Consider the following 21,205-nt stretch of genomic DNA (forward strand, 5'->3'; position numbering starts at 1 on the left):
GACAGTGTTTCTCGTCTATGCGAAGAATTTGCAGACATTTTTGCACCGGGCCTAGGTTGTGCTAAGAACTATAAAGCACATTTGGAACTGAAAGTAAGCGCGCAACCAAAATTTTTCAGAGCGCCCAATGTTCCCCACACAGTGCGTGATGAGGTCACAAAAACATTACACGATTTGGAATCACAAGGTGTAATTGAAAGTGTGCAGGCTTCTCTCTGGGCATCACCCTTAGTAATTTTGCCAAAACCTTCCGGAAAGTTGAGAGTTTGTGTGGACTTCTAGGCAACAGTGAATCCACAACTCGTGATTGCAACTTTTCCTTTACTCCACCCTGAAGAACTTTTTGACAAACTGTGCCCTGGTAAATATTTTTCAAGTTGGACCTAGCAGATGCGTACTTGCAAATACCGGTGGACGAAGAATCCCAGCGCGTTTTGGTGGTTAACACGCATCTTGGGTTGTATCAATTCAAACAACTGCCATTCAGGTGTGTATCCGCCCCTGCATTGTTTCAGCAATATCTACAAACTGTCTGTGCATTGGTCCCTACTGCAGCAAATTATCTGGACGATATTGTGATCCCCAGAAAGACAGAAGAAGAACATTTGGCCCGTCTAAGAACATTGTTTCAGGTCTTGCAACAAAATGGTCTTCGCTTGCGAAAGGACAAATGTGTGTTTTTTGCTCGGGACTTGCCATACTTGGGCCATGTACTCAATGCCCAAGGTATACATCCTAGTCCCACGCACCTTCGTGCCATCCAAGACTTGCTGTCGCCACAGAATTTGAAGCAGCTACAGAGTGTGCAGGGAAAAATTAATTATTATCACCATTATATACCACACACCTCTTCCATTTCAGCTCCGCTTCATCTCTTACGCCGTAAAGGTGTTCCGTTCGTCTGGACGACGGAATGCGAATGCGCCTTTCGCCAGTTGAAGTCGGCGTTGCTTTCCAATACTTGCCTTACGCCATTCGATCCCCAGAAGCCCCTTTTGTTGATGGTGGATGCATTGGATTTCGGGATCAGTGCTGTGCTTGCGCACAAAGATGGATCGCACGATCGCCCTATTGCCTTTGCGTCCAAATTGCTCTTGTCTGCGCAAAGAAATTATTCACAGATCGAGAAAGAAGCACTGGCTCTCTACAATATCTTGTATCGGTCCACTGCTAGGCACGGAATCACCGATGCGTTGTCCCGCTTGCCTGTTGCTGAGGATAGGGCATTTGATTCTTCCTAACTTGCTTGCATGTTCATTGATGCGGAAACCGATGACGTGGTCGAATCGTTTCCGATTGATCTTCGTCGTGTAGCTACAGCCACAGCTGCCAAACCTGTCATTGCTCCCGTTCTGTGTTTTGTTTGCTACGCAATGGTCTTTGTCAAAGTCGTAGATCGGGGACCCGTTTGTTTGCCGATTTTTTGCTCACAAGGAGAGACTTTTTGTACGACGTGGTGTTTTGTTGTTGCACTCTGATAATGATCAGTCCAGGGTCGTGGTACCACGTTCATTACAGTCCTCTCTTACAGCCGCTCCACCAAGGACAATGGGGTATAGCGAGAACAAAACAACTTACTCGTCAGCATTGTACTTGGTTCGGAATCAATGCCGTGATTATGAATATGTGCTCTTCCTGCATGGTGTGTGCCGAACAACCCTCAGCACCATCGCAGAAATTCTTTGCAAGGCCCAAAGCCACTTCCCCTTGGCAACTCTTACACATCGATTTTGCTGGTCCATTCTGGAATGCTCGATGGTTGGTTGTGGTAGATTCATTCAGTAATTTTCCTTTTGTTGTCCGGATGTCTTCCACGACGTCATCTGCCACCATCCAAGCATTATCTGCTATCTTTTGCATTGAAGGTCTTCCACAGACTATTGTTTCCAACAATGGCCCACAATTCATGTCTGCAGAATTTCAAGTCATTCTGCAAGGCCAATGGTATTCAACATCTGACGTCCACACCTTTTTCGCCACAGTCAAACGGTGCCGCTGAACGATTGGCCAGGAATTTCAAGTCACAGATGTTGAAGTTGAAAGAGTCGCATTCTCGGGAGGACGCGTTATTGCTCTTTTTGTCCTCGTATCGCTCTCAGCCCCAAGATGGTGACTTGCCGGCTGAGTTGCTCCACGGTCGTCATCATCGAACCTTTATGTCTTTGCTACATCCGCATCAGGTTCCAGTGCAGTGGGAGACACCTGCTTTTGCTCCATGTGACGTTGTCTACTGTCGCCACTATCAAGGTTCACGACGCTGGCTCGAAGGGCGCATTATTCGCTGCCTCGGACATACTATGTATCTGGTTTTGGGGGCCGCTGGTGAGGTGCGTCGGCATCTCAATCAGGTGCGCCTCTGTCGTCGCACGGAATCTGCCACTCGCCGTCTGCTTTCAGCGACGGAATCTGCCACTTGCCGTCTGCTTTCAGCGACGGTGCCGTCCTGTCAGCGCCCTGAGGACCCATCTACTGGCTCGCCTCAGCCCCAGGTGTTACCGACGCTTCCATTTTGCCCCATGGCGACACGCCGCCGCCACCTGTTCTCCCGCCCGCAGTGGACGCGTCACTGCAACCGCCGAGCGCCTCCCTGGGTCACGCACCGCCGATCGCTTCCCGTGACCAGTTTTCCTCCGACATGGAACTCTTGCCCGCTCCGGACCATATGCCATCTTCGCCCGTCGGGTGCCCCGGCCCGATTGAGGTCGATCTTTCGGCCCCTCCTGTGTCTCTACGGGCGCATACACTGCATGTTGGCGTGCACCCTGGAGCAAGTTTTCAGGCGTTTCCTAGCTCCCCGCAGTCCGAATGGCAGGGTGCGGGTGGCACAGCTTCGCCTGTCGTTAGGCTCCCCACCTCGTCGCATACGTCAACATAGGGTCCTCCCCACGGCGGGCGAAAGAAGCCTTATGCCACAACCGTACACGCCAATTTGCGTGGGAGGAATGAGGTGTCACCGCCAGACACCACACTTGCTAGGTGGTAGCCTTTAAATCGGCTGCAGTCTGTTAGTATATATCGGACCCGGTGTCGCCACTATCAGTGATCGCAGACCGAGCGCCGCCACACGGCAGGTCTAGAGAGACTTCCTAGTACTCTCCCAGCTGTACAGCCGACTTTGCTAGCGATGGTTCACTGATAAATTACACTCTCATTTGCCGAGACGATAGTTAGCATAGCCTTCAGCTACGTTATTTGCTACGACCTAGCAAGGCGCCATGATCAGTTTCTATTGATATTGTAAATCATGTACCATCAAGAGCGAAGTTCGTCATTAATGGATTAAAGTTATGTATTCCACCAGCTATGACCGTTTTTCTCAATTCTAATTCCCTTGTCATGTTCCAGACCTCACGCCAGCCCGTGTGAGCTAAAACGCGTGCATTTCGGGCTCCTGTAATAACACGGTGTTGGCTCTCCTGCCAACCACAACATTGGCGATGAGGCACAACCGCTTTCTTATCTATGAAAACTGGAAATCCTAGGCCAGTTGTCGCTTTTCACAGTTATGTTTTCATACACATAATGCTACATAATGGAAAAATATCAAGTGTGTGTGTGTAATGTTGTTTTTGCGTTCTCATGTGTTGCAGCCTTGAGGATGCTAATCTACCACGTCTGAGCTTTGAACAGTTGCCTTGCTTATGTCCCCATTCCTTGAAAGATAAGTAACATTTATTGAAGCACATCTTTATTATGAGATCAAAAATGATGATGCCTTAGTGCAGTTCTGTTTCACAGTCAGTAAAGAGAGCCACTGATTACCTCAGTACTATCGAAAGTATGGTAATTAGCTGAAAGAGAACACTCAGGAATTTCAAGTTCTGTATCACCAGATGGAGTTCTGGTTGACTACAAAAATCTACATGGGAATATTTTTCACAAGAGTCATAAAGAGGAAGATCCAACCTTACACGTGAAAAAGCAATTTGGAAAAATTGAGGAATGAAGTGTAAGACTTTCGTTATTTGAGTGGAATAACCCTTTGACATGTTGTTTGGAAATGGGTCAGAGATACAAAAAGTTCAATAAACAGCTTGTACTGATGGAAACTCCTGTAATAGCAGGAAAAAAAATGCATGTTCTTGTGAGAAATTACAGACATTGGTGAGACATTGAATAGACTGTTATATACACTCATGAGACTTGCTGTGACACAAACCATTCCACAAAGTTTGGATAGTAGGAATAAAAAATGACGTACACATAAAATAGTAGATAGAACTATTGCAAAGAAAGTTTTCAGGTGTGGAAATACGGAATATAAACATGGCCGGTTCCAGAAATAATTACAACGTGTTACATTGGAAACAAAGATGGGTTTGTGCAAAATAGTGGCCTGTGTTTTATTGGGAAAATGCAGTAGTGATTACTGTTCTGAGTACAATGCCAGACATGATTAAGGCTGGTTCAGAAGAATTCTCAGAAAGTTATCCAATATATTTACAACTATTAGACATCAGGTTCCATGTCACAAATGATAAATCCGTATTGCGAAATCCATCTATGAAATGAAAGGAAGATTTTGTTATTGAATGACTGGAAAATAACAAAACAGATCTTTCATCTCATGTCAAACTACAGTAGAATTTATGTGACATACACGTATGCACTTCAGTTCACCCTAGAATTTTTTTGGAGAGAGTGTTGTGCCCAATGGGCAAAGAAATTAAACTTCTGTGGTTGCCTGTGGCATACTGCAAACTCAGTGCTGTTGAACTAATTTGGGCCTTGATCAAGAACAAAATAAAACAAGACCATTCAGATAAATAACATTCTGCTTTACAAAGAATTCCCCAGACTGTCTGGAGGAATTCAGTGAATTGTATAAACAAAATCAAAAGAGCTAACTGTCTGGACACAGCAACAGAACCATTACTGATTGAAGTAGGCATGCAGAGTAGCAACAAGACCTAAGGATGGAGTGAAAGATATTAAAATTGTGCTTTCCCCCATTAATTCTCTATTCTATCCTGGAAAATCTCTTCCATCTCACTGCAGCACAAGATGGAATTTTCATATACTGTTATAAATGCACAATACATTTCATTTTTGTTTCCTTAGACTGCTTGGTTATCTAGTGTTTATTAGCAATTTCTCATTTTACCACCAGATTCTTGTCATCTACATATGATAGGCACACGTTAACTCCATCAAATCAGGAACTACTACTAAGACATTTCATCTGTAACAATATTTGGCACTAAACAAATTTGTGTAATTATTAACAATTTGTCCATTTTATTTGGACTGTTGAGCTCCGTGGCCGTGGATAATGATATTTCACTGAAAAAATACGGCAACCAGCCGTGGCTGGTTGCCGTATTTTTTCAGTGAAATATGTGTAATAATTATTTCTACATGTCACAGGTATTCAACTACACAACAAGATTTCCTCGTATGTACTACAATCCTAAACCAATAAAGCTTCTTCACTGATTAAACTTTTAATTTGCATTTTGTATGCTCTAACCTTTCCACTTGCAGCAACCATAGCTGTCAAGGAAGCAGCAAGGCATTCATCAGTAGTCTTCAACCTATCCGTGATGGAGGGGCATAGTTCTCTTTCCACTTGAGTCTTGCTTGCATAAGCACGCGACAGTTCTGAAACACATTTTCTTGCCATGCTAAATTGAATGTTTTAATATGCAACAATAGACACTACCAAATTTCTAATATAATTTAAAAACACTTTTACAAATTTCAGAAATGACAGCTGATAACTCACCTTTAATAGATTCATGAACATTCTTCAGTATTTCTGTAACTTCTAAGAGAAACCTTCTCTGTGATGAGGGAGGATGTTGACAGCTTCTCTTATCTGAAAGGTATGGTAAACATATTTGCCAGTTTGTCATCTCGCCATTGCACTCAGGTTTTTTTTTTATTATTTTATTTTATTTTTTTTTATTCACAAGCATAGGTATGAAAGGGGAAAATGAAAATGACAATGGGTCACAATGTTGTAACATACTGTAGCTTTGATACTGGTGGTGGTCACTCAATGTATGCCACACATTTCAACAGGAACTGATTGAAATACACAAAAAGTTCTTGGGAAGATACAGTGACATTCATGACCAGAAAACAATCACCTCCAGATAAATAATAAAGTTACAGAACATTAACATATTTATATCCATACCTGCAAATTAATTCTTTTCTTTTTTACTCCTACTCCAACATTGTATCAAGATACACCCATCAAATTCACCTCATTTGCCCAAACGGTAGAAATCTATGCACTTAAGTGAATGCATTCACTTCTTTTATTTGCCTATTACAATGATGGACCCACAATAGAGTAGTCTAAGGAACTGAATAAACATGTGATAACAGAGAAATTGTATTTGAAATGCACTGCTTCCTTTTCAATGAACATGGTATTACAGGCTTCTCCATTGACAAGAACCTTTGAAATTACAATCCATGAAGATTTACAATTCTCGTTTCACGCATTGCCATAAGAAAGTTGCATCCTGAGAAATTGGAATGTGAAGTTGGCATGTGAAATGAACGAAATGCGCCGCTATTGCATTTCCTGCGATGCAAGAGTGACCTGCACGTTGCTCGTAATCGCGACTTAATTGACATATTCGGATGCAACAAACACTGTACTTATGTAGAGCTATGTACATTATTAGCACATGGCTTGGGAAACATACAGATGTCCACTCAACCAGAATGAAAACAAGGACACGGTTTACTCGTACATGCTTTATTAAACTTTTTGACAGTACTACAATGGACATAACAGTAATGAAATACTGATAACCACCATCAGAGTAAACGAAATTAACGGCTGTCAAAGGGATACATGCTACTTGTACGTAGCTGTACATCAATAAAACAATGGTACATGCCATGTGCAGAACATGTACTGGGCATCTTTAATGACTGTCACACATCTGAACCGTTGCAGATGGTGCAACACATACATAAACATACAGTAGTACCTACGAAACAAACCTAGGTCTTCTCTGTAATACACAAAAAGTATGCCGGTGTGCAATCACATGTCACACAGCCAAAACGCTACGACGTATATAGACAAATACCATTGATGACCGTGCAGCTTCTCTAGAATGAAATGATAATTAAATCAACATTCTAGCTGCAAACAGACGTTGATATACATCATTTGGGTCATGTTGAAAATGTGTGACCCGACGGGACTCGAACTGAGGACCTCCTGCTTACATGGCAGATGCTCTATCCATCTGAGCCACCAAGGGCACAGAGGATAGTGCGCCTGCAGGGACTTATCTCTTGCACATTCCCCATGAGACCAATATTCCCAACATGTCCACACCACTACATTCGTAGTGCACCTAATAGATGTTTGCCCATCACACTCAATATTTGTGGTGGTTGTTAGAGTTTAACGTCCCGTCGACAACGAGGTCATTAGAGACGGAGCGCACGCTCGGTTAGGGAAGGATTGGGAAGGAAATCGGCCATGCCCTTTCAAAGGAACCATCCTGGCATTTGCCTGAAACGATTTAGGGAAATCATGGAAAACCTAAATCAGGACGGCTGGAGACGGGATTCAACCATCCTCCTCTCATCACACTCAATACTTGTGGCAGATTAATCTACCAAGTCCCGTACGAGTTGTGCCATAGCGTGTGCATTTGCACAAGAATGTCAATGGCCGGGTAGCCCTATTTTAACTATATATGAATGAAGTATCTGTTCCCGAAAGAACAGAATGCTGATGACCGTGCAGCTTCTCTAGAATGTAAGCAGGAGATCCCAGGTTCGAGGCCCAGTTGGGTCATACATTTTCAACATGTCCCAAACGATGTATAACAACACCTTTTGTAGCTAGGGTGTCGATTTAATTATCATTTCAGTTCTTCTGTCAGTCAACGTAAGGTACATCTCGGGAACCGCTTGTATTGTCACCCATTAAGATTGCCATCAATAAAATACCACACAATACATTGAGACTCCACTGACGATGTTCAACCCGGCGAATCCATTGAGAGTTGTCTGATGACTGGTAGTGCATATTGTGTAAGTTGGTGTTCCAATTGTTTGTAAACTTGGCCTCGATGGTAAACACAAAGTAATGGCCTTGCCACAGAATCCACTGATAATATTTTCAGGTTATTGTGAACATTGTTGCCCTGGACACCTTGATGTAGCGGCATGTGATAACAGAGGTATCTATGCCTGTGGCGAAAGTGTATTACGCTTGTTCGAGGGATTCCCATCCATCTCTCCATTTCATCAATACTTGTATAAGGGTTTATTGCAGAGGCCACCAAACAGCTACTTTCAAGTGTTATACCTTTGCTCTGGATATCCATGCATGAAGACAATTTCCCTGTTGCCTAGTACCTGAATAGTGTAAATTCGCGTAGTCGTCTGTCTTCTGTTTTTGTTATGAACAGCCAGTGTCAGTTGGTCACAGCCATTGTGCTCCCTGCCGCCGTTGGATAAGTAGCTGCAGCTGCAGCAGCAAGTCGTATAACCCTAGCTTACTTATTTGTTAGATAGTTTAATTAATTTCTTTGCGTGTTTTTGGGTACTTGCATTGTTTAATTCATATATTTCGGGCGTATTATAGTATTTGACAGTGGTAGCATCGCGCTTTAGTGTTTACTTGGTAGATTCTTATTTAAATTGCGTGTGAGTTTCGTATAGGAGGTGCAATTTCGAGTTTTAGTTTCTGTAATCGTAAATTCAGCAGATTGTAGCGCAGTCGTTAGGCATTTGTACAGGTTAGTTGATACATTCTTTGCATGTTTCGCTTGCGTTATCTAGGCATGGACTCATGTTTCTGTAACTGTTGTTCAACATCGATCAGAATGGACAGGGACTGCGATTGCTGTGTTTGGATGAGGGCTGACTTGGCATCCCTTCGCTCACAGCTGCAATCGGCACTGACTTCGGTCGCGCAGCTTGAGGCTGTTGCCAATGGGCACCACTGTGGGGAGCCAGACTTGGGTATCACGGGGATGTCAACCTCGTCCCGTCTGTCCCCAGATCGGTCTGCCGCCGTGGTTGCCCCGGTTGCTGCCCGCAGTGGGGCTGAGCCCTCGCCTGTGGTTGATTGGGAGGTCGTTCCAAGGCGTGGCAGGCAGCGAAAGGCGTCCCCGGAGGCTGATCAGAAAGCCTCCCCGGTGCGTCTGACAAACCGGTTTCAGGCACTGTCTCTGGCTGAGCCAGATGCAGCTGCCTGCCCTGTTTCAGAGGATCATTCTCAGCCTTCAAGGTCCGGGCAATCGCAGAGGGTGGGCTTACTGGTAGTTGGGAGCTCCAATGTTAGGTGCGTAATGGGGCCCCTTAGGGATACGGCGGCTAAGGAGGGGAAGAAATCCAGTGTGCACTCCGTGTGCATTCCGGGAGGAGTCATTCCTGATGTGGAAAGGGTTCTTCCGGATGCCATGAAGAGCACAGGGTGCAGCCAGCTGCAGGTGGTGGCACATGTCGGCACTAATGACGTGTGTCGCTTTGGATCTGAGGAAATTCTCTCTGGATTCCAGCGGCTATCTGATTTGGTGAAGGCCGCCGGTCTTGCTCACGAGATGGAGGGAGGCAGAGCTCACCATCTGCAGCATCGTTGACAGAACCGACTGCGGACCTTTGGTACAGAGCCGAGTGGAGGATCTGAATCAGAGGCTCAGACGGTTTTGCGACCGTGTTGGCTGCAGATTCCTTGACTTGCGCCATAGGGTGGTGGGGTTTCGGGTTCCGCTGAATAGGTCAGAAGTTCACTACAATCAGCTGGCGGCTATACGGGTAGCGGAGGCTCTGTGGCATGGACTGGGCGGTTTTTTAGGTTAGAAGGCCTCGGGAAAGTACGGGGTGGGCTGCAATATCAAAGGGTGCATGGCAATTACAGGACGTGCTTGGATCAAGGAACAGTCGGAATTATAGTTGTAAATTGTTGTAGTTGCGCTGGAAAAGTCCCTGAGCTTCAAGCGCTAACAGAAAGCACAGAAGCTGATATTGTTATAGGTACAGAAAGCTGGCTAAAGCCTGAAATAAGTTCTGCAGAAATTTTTACGAAGTCTCAGACGGTGTTCAGGAAAGATAGATTAGGCAGAATTGGTGGTGGAGTGTTTGTGTCTGTCAGTAGTGGTTTATCTTGTAGTGAAGTCGAAGTAGATACTCCGTGCGAATTAAGTTAATAATTGGCTCCTTCTACCGATCCCCAGACTCCGATGATACAGTTGCGGAACAGTTCAGAGAAAGTTTGAGTCTCGTAACAAATAAATACCCCACTCATACGGTTATAGTTGGTGGGGACTTCAACCTACCCTCGGTATGTTGGCAAAAATACTTGTTCAAAACCGCTGGTAGGCAGAAAACGTCTTCCCAGATTGTCCTAAATGCTTTCTCCGAAAATTATTTCGAGTAGTTAGTCCACAAACCCACGCGAATTGTAAATGGTTGCGAAAACACACTTGACCTCTTAGCCACAAACAATCTAGAGCTGATAGAGAGCATCATGACTGATACAGGGATTAGTGATCACAAGGTCGTTGTAGCTAGGCTCAATACCATTTCTTCCAAATCCATCAGAAACAAACGCAAAATAATTTTATTTAAAAAAGCGGATAAAGTGTCACAAGAAGCCTTCCTAAAAGACAATTTCCATTCCTTCCGAACTGACTATGCGAATGTAGACGAGATGTGGCTCAAATTCAAAGATATAGTAGCAACAGCAATTGAGATATTCATACCTCATAAATTGGTAAGAGATGGAACGGATCCCCCATGGTACACAAAAAAGGTCCGAACGCTGTTGCAGAGGCAACGGAAAAAGCATGCGAAGTTCAGAAGAACGCGAAATCCCGAAGATGGGCTAAAACTTACAGACGCGCGAAATTTGGCACGTACTTCGATGCGAGATGCCTTTAATAGGTTCCACAACGAAACATTGTCTCGAAATTTGGTAGAAAATCTGAAGAAATTCTGGTCGTATGTAAAGTACACAAGCGGCAAGACACAGTCAATACCTTCGCTGCGCAGTGCCGATGGTACTGTTATCGACGACTGTGCCGCTAAAGCGGAGTTATTGAACGCAGTTTTCCGAAATTCCTTCACCAGGGAAGATGAATGGAATATTCCAGAATTTGAACATGAACATCTGATAGCATGAGTTTCTTAGAAGTAGATACCTTAGGGGTTGCGAACAACTCAAATCGCTTGATACAGGCAAGTCTTCAGGTCCAGATTGTATACCGATTAGGTTCCTTTCAGATTACGCTGATACTATATCTCCCTACTTAGCACTCATATACAACCGCTCGCTCACCGATAGATCAGTACCTACAGATTGGAAAATTGCGCAGGTCACACCATTGTTCAAGAAGGGTACTAGGAGTAATCCATTTAACTACAGACCTATATCATTGACGTCGGTCTGCAGTAGGGTTTTGGAGCATATACTGTATTCAAACATTATGAAACACCTCGAAGGGAACGATCTATTGACACGTAATCAGCATGGCTTCAGAAAACATCGCTCTTGTGCAACGCAGCTAGCTCTTTATTCGCATGTAGTAATGGCCGCTATCGACAGGGGATCTCAAGTTGATTCCGTATTTCTAAATTTCCGGAAAGCTTTTGACACCGTTCCTCACAAGCGACTTCTAATCAAGCTGCGGAGCTATGGGGTATCATCTCAGTTGTGCGACTGGATTCGTGATTTCCTGTCCGGAAGGTTGCAGTTCGTAGTAATAGACGGCAAATCATTGAGTAAAACTGAAGTGATATCAGGTGTTCACCAGGGAAGCGTCCTGGGACCTCTGCTGTTCCTGATCTATATAAATGACCTGGGTGACAATCTGAGCAGTTCTCTTAGATTGTTCGCAGATGATGCTGTAATTTACCGTCTAGTAAGGTCATCTGAAGACCAGTATCAGTTGCAAAGCGATTTAGAAAAGATTGCTGTATGGTGTGCCAGGTGGCAGTTGACGCTAAATAACGAAAAGTGTGAGATGATCCACATGAGTTCCAAAAGAAATCCGTTGGAATTCGATTACTCGATAAATAGTACAATTCTCAAGGCTGTCAATTACACTAAGTACCTGGGTGTTAAAATTACGAACAACTTCAGTTGGAAGGACCACATAGATAATATTGTGGGGAAGGCGAGCCAAAGGTTGCGTTTCATTGGCAGGACACATAGAAGATGCAACAAGTCCACTAAAGAGACAGCTTACACTACACTCATTCGTCCTCTGTTAGAATATTGCTGCGCGGTGTGGGATCCTTACCAGGTGGGATTGACAGAGGACATCGAAAGGGTGCAAAAAAGGGCAGCTCATTTTGTATTATCACGTAATAGGGGAGAGAGTGTGGCAGATATGATACACGAGTTGGGATGGAAGTCATTACAGCAAAGGCGTTTTTCGTCGCAGCGAGACCTTTTTACGAAATTTCAGTCACCAACTTTCTCTTCCGAATGCGAAAATATTTTGTTGAGCCCAACCTACATAGGTAGGAATGATCATCAAAATAAAATAAGAGAAATCAGAGCTCGAACAGAAAGGTTTAGGTGTTCGTTTTTCCCGCTCGCTGTTCGGGAGTGGAATAGTAGAGAGATAGTATGATTGTGGTTCGATGAACCCTCTGCCAAGCACTTAAATGTGAATTGCAGAGTAGTCATGTAGATGTAGATGTAGATTTCCACACAGAACACCCTGGTTCGTACTGGGCCATTTCCACAGAGCGCTTACAGCAGCCTGTTCCTGTACTCAATTGCACAGTTTAAGGGTTGACCTGGGTGGTGTAATGGCATGGCGTACACCGGCCGGTACTGTTCAGTAGTCTATACATAGTTAAATATAACATGCACAACACTAATATGTACAAATCAGTACTGGTTGCACGAATCCCTATTACTACTTTCAGCCCTCGTGATAATAGTGAAAGTAACAATATGTACGTCAATCACATCGTGATTACAAGCAATATGCGGGTCACGCTTGTGTTGCGGGAAGTGCAATAGCAGTACATTTTGTTCATTTCATGCATCAACTTCGCGTTCTGGTTTCGCACGATGTAACTGACATATTGCGATGCAAACACCATTATTATTCGGGTTTCTTATGTTGTTATTGCACATGGAATAATGTGGGGTGTCATCAGTTGGTGGGGGAGGGGACCAAAGTAAGGTCATCGGTCCCATCGGATTAAGAAAGGATGGGGAAGGATGTCGGCTGTGCCCTTTCAACGGAACCATCCTAGCATTTGCCTGAAGTGATTTAGGAAACCACAGAGAACTTAAATCAGGGTGGCCAGATGTGGGTTTGAACTTTGTCCTCCCAAATGGGAATCCAATGTGCTAACCACTGAGCCACCTTGCTCAGTTATCGGGTGTCCACTTAAAAGAAAGGATAAGTTTGTGTTGAAACCAATATTTGCACACAGTTTAGAAATTTTCATAGTATTTACTTCTGTGAGACCCTGCTGTACATTCATAATCATGAAAGCAGTTTGCCAATACCTATTGTGGTTACAGAGATATTGGTGGTGAAAAGTGTAGGTGGGACACCCTGTGTATGTCGAAGATTCTCTCTCTCTCTCTCTCTCTCTCTCTCTCTCTCTCTCTCTCTCTCTCTCTCTCTCTCTCTAGAATGTGGTGGTGATTTTAGGGTGTTCAATGGCATAATCATGAGTGCCCTTGCTAAATATAAATGTAATTATGCTTTCTTATATTTTTTGTCATTTATTCACTATAAATGATGTCTCAGTTAGACGACTTTATTTTCAGACTAAATTTGTTCAAATTTATTAAAAAAGATATTGTATTGTCTAAGCAAAAGAGTGGTACACTCCAGCAAAAATTATCATCATCTTGGAGCGTAGAAGATAAATTTATTAGCTTGCTGAAAAGTGCAAGTGCCAGGAGGGATGGACTTTAATGTCATCACAGAGCACACTGACTTCCAGAGTCCACTGCTGAAGAAATGAGCAATGGAAACCACACCCTGTGGTGTAGGAAGCCCAGCCACAAGCTTCAGACACTACTGTATTGGCTCAGGCAAGTTATTGGAACTTGACCTACTTCTTTCGGCTCCAAGATTCAATAGGCATGCTTTTGATAGATTTGTTTCTCTGTGGCCAATGATGTCTTAGTGTCACCAACTGCTGATCTGCCATAAATCACTGATCTGGAATCACATGTTTCTGCCATGTAGTCATTCATTATACTTATTTCTACCATTTCTTTGACGACAAGGGTCCAAACAGGTCAAAGTTAAAGACACAAATATGTAAGATTTTGTCTGTGTGGGATATCACACAAAGGCCATATATGTCATAGTGTTTAAGACAGATGTGATGAACACAGATGTCTTATCAGATTACATCAGCCAGAAAATCTGCTGTTACTGGCCACTCTATTACAATCTTCAAGTCCAATTCTAAATCAATTCAAGCAACTAAAGAGGATGATCAGTAATGGAACACAGTGACTCCTCCACTACAGCAGAAGGGAGAGCAGCAGTCAGACACATATCAAAGTCAAAGGAAATAGAGTGGAAGCCATCTCATCAGAAATCTACACTCATGCACATAGAGTCAATGGTACAGGCACCACCACCACCACCACCACCACCAACACTTCTTCTTCTTCTTCTTTCAGATTCACCTCTATGACAAGGAGAAGGAGATGGCAAAGGAGAGGGATAAACCACTCAAAAATGGCACACACATTTCAATGGAGTCTGAATGGTTAAGGACTCATACACAAGAGTTAAAGATCTTTATTTATTTGAGGAACTAGTCCTCAACCTGATTTAATGAGTACAATAACAAATGAACTACTAAAGTTAGATGGTTGCACTGGCTTAAAGAACCTCTTCATTTCAGTATATGGTATGAGGTTTGTTACTTAAATTTCCTCAATTTTCTTCTCTTTCTTGAACTTAGAATATAGCCAGCCCCTGACTGATGTTTCCCTTGCAATTAATGCACTTGGTGGGAATGATCATATCTTCTTTGATTCATAGGGGGTTTCCATTTCCTGCAAGTTGCATCACCTTTACATACTAAGGTAGGATGAGTAAAGCACCTTCAGTCATTTGTGATAAATGTCTTACTTTAAGTTGAATGAAGCCTGCTGTAAGATATTCAGATAACACTGGCATACTGAAAGTTAACAGAAATGCGGTAGTTCTCTGTAGGACACAATCAACAAATTTCGAGATATCATCTCAATCCGGCTCTTTCTGTACTTCTGCTGCATTTATGTCAATTACAACTAGATATCTGAGAAGTGGTGAGTGCAGCTTGACTGATTGAGTATGCTTCAAGTTTTATTTTATTTAATAGTCATGGGTGACTGGAATTCGGCAGTAGGAAAAGGGAGAGAAGGAAACGTAGGTGAATATGGATTGGGGGGTAAGAAATGAAAGAGGAAGCTGCCTGGTAGAATTTTGCACAGAGCACAACTTAATCATAGCTAACACTTGGTTCAAGAATCACGAAATAAGGTTGTATACATGGAAGAAGCCTGGAGATACTGACAGGTTTCAGACAGATTATGTAATGGTAAGACAGAGATTTAGGAACCAGGTTTTAAATTGTAAGACATTTCCAGGCGCAGATTTGGACTCTGACCACAATCTATTGGTTGTTACCTGGAGATTAAAACTGTAGAAACTGCAAAAAGGAGGGAATTTAAGGAGATGGGGCCTGGATAAACTGACTAAACCAGAGGTTGTACAGAGTTTCAGGGAGAGAGTAAGGGAACAATTGACACGAATGGGGGAAAGAAATACAGTAGAAGAAGAATGGGTAGCTTTGAGGGGTGAAGTAGTGAAGGCAGCAGAGGATCAAGTAGGTAAAAAGACGAGGGCTAATAGAAATCCTTGGGTAAGAGAAGAAATATTGAATTTAATTGATGAAAGGAGAAAATATAAAAATGCAGTAAATGAAGCAGACAAAAAGGAATACAAACGTCTCAAAAATGAGATCGACAGGAACTGCAAAATAGCTAAGCAGGGATGGCTAGAGGACAAATGTAAGGATGTAGAGGCTTATCTCACTAGGGGTAAGATAGATACAGCCTACAGGACAATTAAAGAGACCGTCAGAGAAAAGAGAGCCACTTGTATGAATATCAAAAGCTCAGATGGAAACCCAGATCTAAGCAAAGAAGGGAAAGCAGAAAGGTGGAAGGAGTATATAGAGGGTCTATACAAGGGCGGTGTACTTGAGGATAATATTATGGAAATGGAAGAGGATGTAGATGAAGATGAAATGGGAGATATAATAATGCGTGAAGAGTTTGACAGAGCACTGAAATACCTGCGTCAAAACAAGGCCCCGGGAGTAAACAACATTCCATTACAACTACTGACAGCCTTGGGAGAGTCAGTCCCGACAAAACTCTACCATCTGGTGAGCCAGATGTATGAAACAGGCGAAATACCCTCAGACTTCAAGAAGAATATAATAATTCCAATCCCAAAGAAAGCAGGTGTTGACAAATGTGAAAATTACCAAACTATCAGTTTAATACGTCACGGCTGCAAAATACTAATGCGAATCCTACACAGACAAATGGAAAAACTAGTAGAAGCCGACCTCGGGGAAGATCAGTTTGTATTCCGTAGAAATGTTGGAATACGTGAGGCAAAACTGACCCTATGACTTATCTTAGAAGCTAGATTAAGGAAAGGCAAACCTACGTTTCTAGCATTTGTAGACTTAGAGAAAGCTTTTGACAATGTTGGCAGGAATATCTTCTTTCAAATTCTAAAGGTGGCAGGTGTAAAATACAGGGAGTAAAAGGCTATTTACAACTTGTATAGAAACCAGATGACAGTTATAAGAGTCGAGGGGCAAGAAACGGAAGCTGTGGTTGGGAAGGGAGTGAGACAGGGTTGTAGCCTATCCCCGATTTTATTCAATCTGTATATTGAGCAAGCAGTGAAGGAAACAAAAGAAAAATTTGGAGTAGGTATCAAAATCCATGGAGAAGAAATAAAAACTTTGAGGTTGGCCGATGACATTGTAATTCTGTCAGAGACAGCAAATGATTTGGAAGAGCAGTTGAACGGAATGGACAGTATCTTGAAAGGAGGATGTAACATCAACAAAAGCAAAATTAGGATAATGGAATGTAGTCGAATTAAGTCAGGTGATGCTGAGGGAATTAGATTAGGAAGTGAGACACTTAAAGTAGTAAAAGAGTTCTGCAATTTGGGGAGCAAAATAACTGATGATGGTCGAAGTGGAGAGGATATAAAATGTAGACTGGCAATGGCAAGGAAAGCGTTTCTGAAGAATAGAAATTTGTTAACATCGAGTATAGATTTAAGTGTCAGGAAGTCATTTCTGAAAGTTTTTGTATGGAGTGTAGCCATGTATGGAAGTGAAACATGGACGATAAATAGTTTGGACAAGAAGAGAATAGAAGCTTTTGAAATGTGGTGCTACAGAAGAATGCTGAAGATTAGATGGGTAGCTCACATAACTAATGAGGAAGTATTGAATAGGATTGGGGAGAAGAGAAGTTTGTGGCACAACTTGACTAGAAAAAGGGATCGGTTAGTAGGACATGTGTTGAGGCATCAAGGGATCACCAATTTAGTATTGGAGGGCAGCGTGGAGGGTAAAAATCGTAGAGGGAGACCAAGAGATGAATACATAAGCATATTCAGAAGGATGTAGGTTGCAGTAGGTACTGGGAGATGAAGAAGCTTGCACAGGATAGAGTAGCATGGAGAGCTGCGTCAAACCAGTCTCAGGACTGAAGACCACAACAACAACAACAACAACAACAACAACAACAAGTTTTACTTTCCAATAATTTTGTTGCTGAGCTGCCTTTGTCATGATGAGAGGAGTGCAATGTCTTAGTTGCTTAATGAAATGAAATGTACTGCCACATCCTCTAAAAGCTTCGCCTATGTAGAATGATGGTACCTTACCAAATAATCCACCTGCAAATTTTATTTTGATACATGCATTCTATATTGTGGAACATGTACTGTCACTATTTCTCAGAGAAGTGTGGAATCAAGAACCTTCGTTTGTTTGTTCGTGTGTTTTTCTTCCCAACTGTGTGTCAATTCTGCTAATAGTGTTTTGAATTAGAAGGCTGAGAATGATGATGTCCCCTTTAAGAGTTAGACTTTTATACAAGACAACCAAGGCATAATTCAATGACACTGATAATCACAAGACCTAAGCCAAGCTATTACCAGCCAGGCCTATACGGGGAGAGTAATAGTAAAGAGGCTGCACTTGCAGGATATAAAGGGAAGAGTGCTGCATAGAGTAGGGGGACCAGAGCTCAATCAACATATACTTGCAACAGAATAGGCCCACAGGAGAGAGGATAACTGATAATTTACTATATTCAATCAACATATACTTACAAAAGAATAGGCCCACCGGAGGAAGGATGTCTGATAATTAACTGTAATTAACAACTTAACAAGTTGTTGTTCACTTGCCAGTCTACTGTTCAATGCCTTCAAAATGGCAATAGCATGTGCTTGTGTTCGTTCACTTCACTGTTTGTATTGCGTCCTAGATTTTCCAGCATTGTTTTACATTATTACATTTAATTTACAAGTCCTTCATTATGCAACAGTGCCTTTTGCATTACAAATATTATCATGACTCTGACAAGAAACTACTATACAAAGAGGCCCTAGTTTAAGCTTTGTTTCAGAACAAGATTACCGAAATACCTGTGACAAGGCATTCGAATTTTAAGTAAATTTTATTTTTCTGTATGCTAAACACAACTCATGCTCTTAAGAGTGTGCAGAGTGTCATTATTTTAATAAAAAGTTCAATGCACCTGCAAAAATGAACAATGTTCACAACAACTTCTTATCTATAATACAAGAATACAAACAGTAAAATACTTTAGATGATCTAAATGAAATATTTTCTTAATACCAAAAATGGCTCTGAGCACTATGGGACTTAACTTCTGAGGTCATCAGTCCCCTAGACCTTACAACTACTTAAACCTAACTAACCTAAGGACACCACACACATCCATGCCCCAGGCAAGGCGACCGTAGCGGTCGCGCAATTCCACACTGTAGCACCTAGAACCGCTCGGCCACTCCAGTCGGCTCTTAATAACAGTTCAAGTGTAGTCAAATAAGAAATGTCTGCTGAAAATTGACTTACTCTGGGATGACAGCAGCTGCAGGTATGTGGCCAGCTTAATGAAGTTAATGACGAATGCTGTAGTGTATCGAAACACTTCCCGGCTACAAACCTGGACTGCCTCCGAACAGCTCGGGTTTAAGGTATCCTCTTCCAAGCTGGAAAGTAGCAGTTGTCTATTTTAACATGCATCTTCCCAGGATTACTCTGAAAACAAGCATTTTATACTGATAATTAATGCCTAAGTTTTGAACAAAAATTGTGAAAACTTTAAGAAAAGCTTGAATTGCCTTTCACCTTTAGTAAACCTACTCTCCCTCTCCAACTTGTTTTGAATACGTTCTGAATAGCCATTACAGGAACTTGATATCACTTATCAAAAAATTTCAAGTGTAACTTTAGAGGTGTGTAATGAAATCTGTGACAAAACCTAACGTTTTAAATATAACATTTGTGCTACTTAAACTAAGACTGAATGGTCTCACCTATTTACTGGTGAGTCTTCTTGGTTATATGGCTGTGGTCCAGGAAACTTTTCTGTTCCTGAAATTTTGTCCAGGGCTTGCCGGACATTTTCACAGGTGCTCCTGGTGACACTGAATATGGCTTGTCTGATGAGTCTGATGTTAGAGAGTAACGTAAATACTGTATAAACTGGATGTGGTAGAGTCTACACATAATAACTAGAGATAATTCTTGTCAGAGATAAAACTTAACTACTGATTGTCACGTGTCAAGGATAAAAACTTTTCTGTTGATGCTGCAAAGCCACTCTCCATGTATCACTAAGTTTTATGGCTGCGTCTTTTCTGTTAAAATTATCCCCATGCTTATATAGTTTGGTGACTTCTTTGCATAGCCATGGATAATAGCTTGTCATTGCAGATAAAATTTTGGTAGCGGAAAACTTTACTTCATGAATTCTAACAATGTATCAAAGGGCGACAACAACAAAACACAGAGATGGAAGAACATAGTTTCTCTCCCCTTTATCAAAAAAAGTAACTGATCAGACCAGGGAGATTTTATATAAACATGATATCAGACTCTGATCTGCAAAGAATAAACGCCCTCCTCTGTTGGCAAGTGGGGTACGTAAGATTCCATGTACTTGTGGAAAGATCTAGACTCGAACTACCAAGAGAAGTGTGAATACGAGACTGAAAGAAAATAAAAGCTTTTGCCAACTAGGGAAAACAGAAAAAAATCAGCTGTAGCAGAGCATGCTTTACAGTCAGGAAATCATGAAGTGAAGTTTTCTGAAACGAAAATTTTGTCTACAATGATGATCTATTATCCGCAGCTATATAGAGAAAACATTGAAAGCATAGGATAATTTTAGCAGAAAAAAATTAACCACTAAGCTTAGTAATATATGGACAGTGACTCTGCAGAATCGATACGTAACTTTTCATCCATGACAGGTGCAATCTGAAGTTAAGTTTGAGCTTCACTGATCACATGTAAACTTGGCAAGCGCATTTCATTGGCAAGCGCATTTCAGACAGTATTTATGTTGCTCTCTGATGTTCAACTCATCAGTCGGCAAGACACAGCATTGCCAGGAGCACCTCTTAAGTAGTCCACAGCAGTTCTGGACAAAATGTCAGGAACTGAAGAATTTCCTGGATCACTGCCATACAACCCAGAAAACTAACCATTAACTAAGACATCTGGCCATGAAAGCCTTCATAGTAGGCTCATTTATGTTTTTCTATGTCCTCTTGATCCAATGAAGCCTGCTGATGAAAAAAACACTTGTGCCATTATAATCTCATGCATATGGAAATGTTTGTGTTAAGAAATTTCTGCAAATATCATAGACAGCAACAATCTGAAGATATCACAGTGTTAGGAGAATGCAGCAACAAATTCCAGCCAAGATAAATGACCAGAAGATAAAAGAATGTAATATATATTGTCAGTGGCTCAGTCAAAGAAAACAATACACTTTTGATAATATCTTAAGATAAACTTCACAAGGTGTCCCAGGAGGAATGGTCAATATCCAGGGATATGACAGGAATGATCATTCGAAGTAAAAAAGGTCTCATAAACATGGGCTCTAAAATGCATACCTTAAGATCAATGAGCAGTACTTCAT

The 21,205-nt window shown here is 42.1% G+C and overlaps 1 protein-coding gene across 1 annotated transcript in view; it reads right to left on the bottom strand.

Annotated features, from left to right (window-relative positions):
- Positions 1-21,205, bottom strand: part of LOC126361426 (protein phosphatase 1 regulatory subunit 21) — a 211,721-nt gene that overhangs the window by 45,151 nt on the left and 145,365 nt on the right. Inside the window, exons 8-10 of the mRNA XM_050007789.1 lie at positions 19,123-19,259; positions 5,726-5,818; positions 5,471-5,601 (exon numbers count right to left, since the gene is read on the bottom strand). Coding sequence (XP_049863746.1) covers positions 5,471-5,601; positions 5,726-5,818; positions 19,123-19,259 — 361 coding nt within the window. The remainder of the gene's footprint in view (positions 1-5,470; positions 5,602-5,725; positions 5,819-19,122; positions 19,260-21,205) is intronic.

Source organism: Schistocerca gregaria, chromosome 1 (assembly GCF_023897955.1).
Source record: "Schistocerca gregaria isolate iqSchGreg1 chromosome 1, iqSchGreg1.2, whole genome shotgun sequence".
NCBI classification, from domain to species: Eukaryota; Metazoa; Arthropoda; class Insecta; order Orthoptera; family Acrididae; genus Schistocerca; species Schistocerca gregaria.